The sequence below is a fragment of the Oppia nitens genome, unplaced genomic scaffold (assembly GCF_028296485.1).
Source record: "Oppia nitens isolate AA-2021 unplaced genomic scaffold, nextdenovo-longstitch-racon4-pilon3 scaffold10_pilon_pilon_pilon, whole genome shotgun sequence".
Lineage (NCBI taxonomy): Eukaryota > Metazoa > Arthropoda > Arachnida > Sarcoptiformes > Oppiidae > Oppia > Oppia nitens.
The window spans coordinates 756070-759831 of NW_026533189.1; the positions used below are offsets into that span (position 1 = coordinate 756070).

At 30.4% G+C, this 3762-nt stretch overlaps 1 protein-coding gene across 1 annotated transcript; it reads right to left on the minus strand.

The window, feature by feature from the left end:
• Positions 1 to 664: 664 nt before the first annotated feature.
• LOC128964694 (chorion protein S38-like) lies at positions 665 to 3762 on the minus strand. The gene is made up of 4 exons (XM_054311364.1): positions 3651 to 3762; positions 2409 to 3040; positions 1133 to 1335; positions 665 to 722 (listed from the first exon to the last, which is right to left on the minus strand). The coding sequence occupies exons 1-4, from the start codon at positions 3760 to 3762 to the stop codon at positions 665 to 667; spliced, it is 1005 nt and encodes a 334-aa protein (XP_054167339.1).

Consider the following 3762-nt stretch of genomic DNA (forward strand, 5'->3'; position numbering starts at 1 on the left):
AAACAATAATAATTATTATATTGTTTTTGTGAGATTATATGGGATTCTGAGCGCTTGTCCAGTAAATGATATCGTATTACATAAACTGATTGGTAGGTCAATAATAATAATAATAATAATAATAATAATTATAGATAAATAAAATTATAATAAAATAGTTTTTGTTTGTAAAGTTTTCACCAATCCTTAAAAGACACCATTGATTTTCTAATAATAATTACATATACATACTGTACTATTTAAAGTATATCCCGATATAGATCCCATATTAAGACTGTAGTATTATAATACTATATGTAATAATATACTACTATTAAAGCAGTTATTGAAGCGTCGAGTCTTAAGTTTTAGTTTGAATTGAGTTTGTATTGGTTTGAGGCAAAAATCAAATTACCAAAAAGTTTTAAACATTTTTAGATTTACATTATTATATTATATAATACTGTATATGGAGTGAGTTTATATTGTTATTATTGTTTTACAATTAGATTTTATTTTGAGTACTATTTACATAATATTTTCAAAAAAAATAAAAACTTTTTTTATAATATTAATTAGATAAAAAATCAGTTAATCGTTTATAACGTTAATTACAAACACATTCAACAACAGTATATATTTTGTTTACTATATATTACAACAACTAAAACAAACAATGAGTCCATCAATAGCCGTATCCTTTTTTCATCGGTAACTTAACTTCTTTGTAGTGATGCTCGACTCTGTATTTTTCATATATATATATTCAATATTACGATAGTATCGGATGTGTTGTTGTTATTATTGTTTGTGTCATATAATTGAGTACCAAACAGCATAAATTGGTCATTGAAGGCAATCATATAATAATTAGAGAATAAGATTTTTAATTGTTTTGTCAAAAAATAATATAAACAATTGTTTTGATTGAAAGAAAGACTTTTTTGAATGAGAAGTTTTTTGATAAGTTTAGAATAGTTTTAAATTTAGATGTGATTAATAGGGGGTATAAAAGTAGGGAAACAGTGATTATGAGTGATGGGTTGGGAAAGGCATCAAAGATAATGGTATTGTAAGGGTAAAGTAATGGTATAGTAATGGTATAGTAGAGGTATAGTAATGGTATAGGAATGGTATGTAATGGTATACTCACAAAACTGGAACATGCTTCTTCACCAAATATGGTACTTCTTTAATTATAGGAATRATTTTGTGAACTGGTTTGGGAACGGGATACGGGACAGTCTTGAATACCGGTACCACCACTGGCTTCGGTACTTTGACCGGCACCGGCACTGGGTACGGCTTAGGCACCGGTACTGATTTAGGCACATGTACTATGTAAGGCTTAGGTACCTATAATGTTTAAATTGATAAATTGATTTTAATTGACATGTTTTTTAAATGTGTTATTTAATCAATTGTCTTAAATGTAACTAATGTGTCGATTAAACAATGATTTGTTTTATTATTTATTCACATAACTGTTGTTGCATTTATTTATGTTGAACTCCTTATCTATAAATTGTTTTTTATTATTTTAATGGTTTTTTTATTGCTCTTCAATCAAATACTTGAATAATATATTAAATATTATTAAAAGTAATATCGTATAAAAAAGTAATCTATTTTTATAACACACGGCAAACACAAATTACTAAAAATTCATATTCAATGTTTTGCGTCAATTGTTTGTTCAAAAATTTTGTTTAAAGCATAACAACATGAGAGGCATAACTAAAAAAGTTATAAAAATAAAAGTTGTTTTAATTAGCCGACTATCGAACCGTCGACCTTATTATGGGAGAGTCAGAGAACTGGTATTACATAACTGTTTTCTAATAGTAGAGACTTTTATATATTTAGTATCTAATATATGGCTGTCTATAAGTTAAATATATACATATATTTAGGAATTGAGTGTGAATTGAATTTTAAAATCTTTCTAATGTTTCAAATGCTCTCTTTTTGTGGCAATATATCAACAAAATTACTATTAAATAAATTACTATACAATACATTCATTCATTTGCCAATTAATTATTGCTTTATAACTCGTATTAAAATAATTTAAATTACTCTCTCTCTCTCTCTCTCTCTCTCTCTCTCTCTCTAACAACAAAATTATTAATTAATATTTTATTTTAGAAATTAATTAATCTCTGTTTTTTTCATTTTTTTACTATTAATAATAATGATATTATTAAGGCTTTAAATAGTTTTTAACTTTGGAAAAATATTTTTAAATGCCTTAATATATAAATTTAGATAACAATCTACTCCCTAAAGATATTTTAAATTTTAAAACAAATTATTAAATTAATTAATTAAAAATTATTAACCAATCAATTAAATACAACACAACATTATTTAATAAATATTGGGGTTTTCAGTGATTAACTATAATTGAAAATTAAAATAAAGCATACCTTGACTGGATAGGGAACTGCTACCGGCTTTGGGACGGGAAATGGTTTTGCCACCGGAACCGGCTTTATGACAGGATATGGTGCAAACACGTGTTTCACGACCGGCACAATGACGTGTTTTGGTACAAACTTGGCCACCGGTAACGGCTTAAAGATAGGATACGGCTTTGGAATCGGAACTTTCTTATAAACCGGATATGGTTTGGGATACGGAATGTGTTTTGCAATGTGTTTCACTATTATCTTCACTGGTCTCGCGTATTCCACGTGTTCACCCCCACCGTAACCGCCGCCACCACCGCCTCCTTTTCCGTAACCTCCGCCGCCTTCGCCTCCGTAACCTCCGCCGCCTCCTCCGCCGGCTCCTCCACCGCCGTAACCTCCGCCGCCTTCTCCTCCGTAACCTCCGCCGCCTCCGCCGCCATAACCTCCGCCGCCTCCTTCGCCGGCTCCTCCACCGTAACCTCCGCCACCTTCTCCACCGTAACCCCCTCCGCCTTCTCCTCCTTCACCACCATAACCGCCACCTCCTCCTCCTTCTTCATAGCCATCGGCTATGACTAATGCTGCCCAACATAAGCATACTATAGATCTAATTGCTAATCTCATGGTTGGTCTGCTTTTAGCAAAACCTAAAAAATAAAAGAGATTTTACTTCAAAGAAATGTCAATAATATTAACAATTTGATGATTTTATATATTTTTGATGAGTTAATGTTAAAAAGTTGCATAAATTAATAAATAAAAAACGTGAGCTCTAATTGCTGTTATACTCCAAGCTATTTAATTTTATGTATAATTAAAAAAAGTTAAATATATTTTTTTCACAGACATATAATATAAACCAATTTTAATAGTTGATTATTATTAAAGAAAAAATAGATGAATGCACTAAAATAATAGTTATTTATTAGTCACTGAATATCAATAAATCAATTGATTATCCATAAGTTGTTTCTAAAAACTTTCTAAAAACTTTTGCTGTAAAAACACTGCTTTAAAAACTTTTTGGTTTTAAAAACCGTTCAAATATTATATTTTGTATATTGAACTCACCTTTTAATTCATGAAAACAGTTTCTCTTGAGATATACTCAGTTGTGATCACTCGGTAAGCAATGTCTAAACTGAACTCACGGGAGGACCTCTTTGCTATGCCTTTATAAATGCGATGCCCTGAATAAACTTCACTACTAGCATATTGCCCTCAATGGCAAACATTACCTCATCAGCTAAGACAGACCCTCTAATGGGGACAACAACACACTATTCCCCTCATTACACAAAACCAGCCTCTCTTTCACTCCCTGTTTATCTACCGATTCATTTGTCGCTGTCGTCAATATAACAGTCAT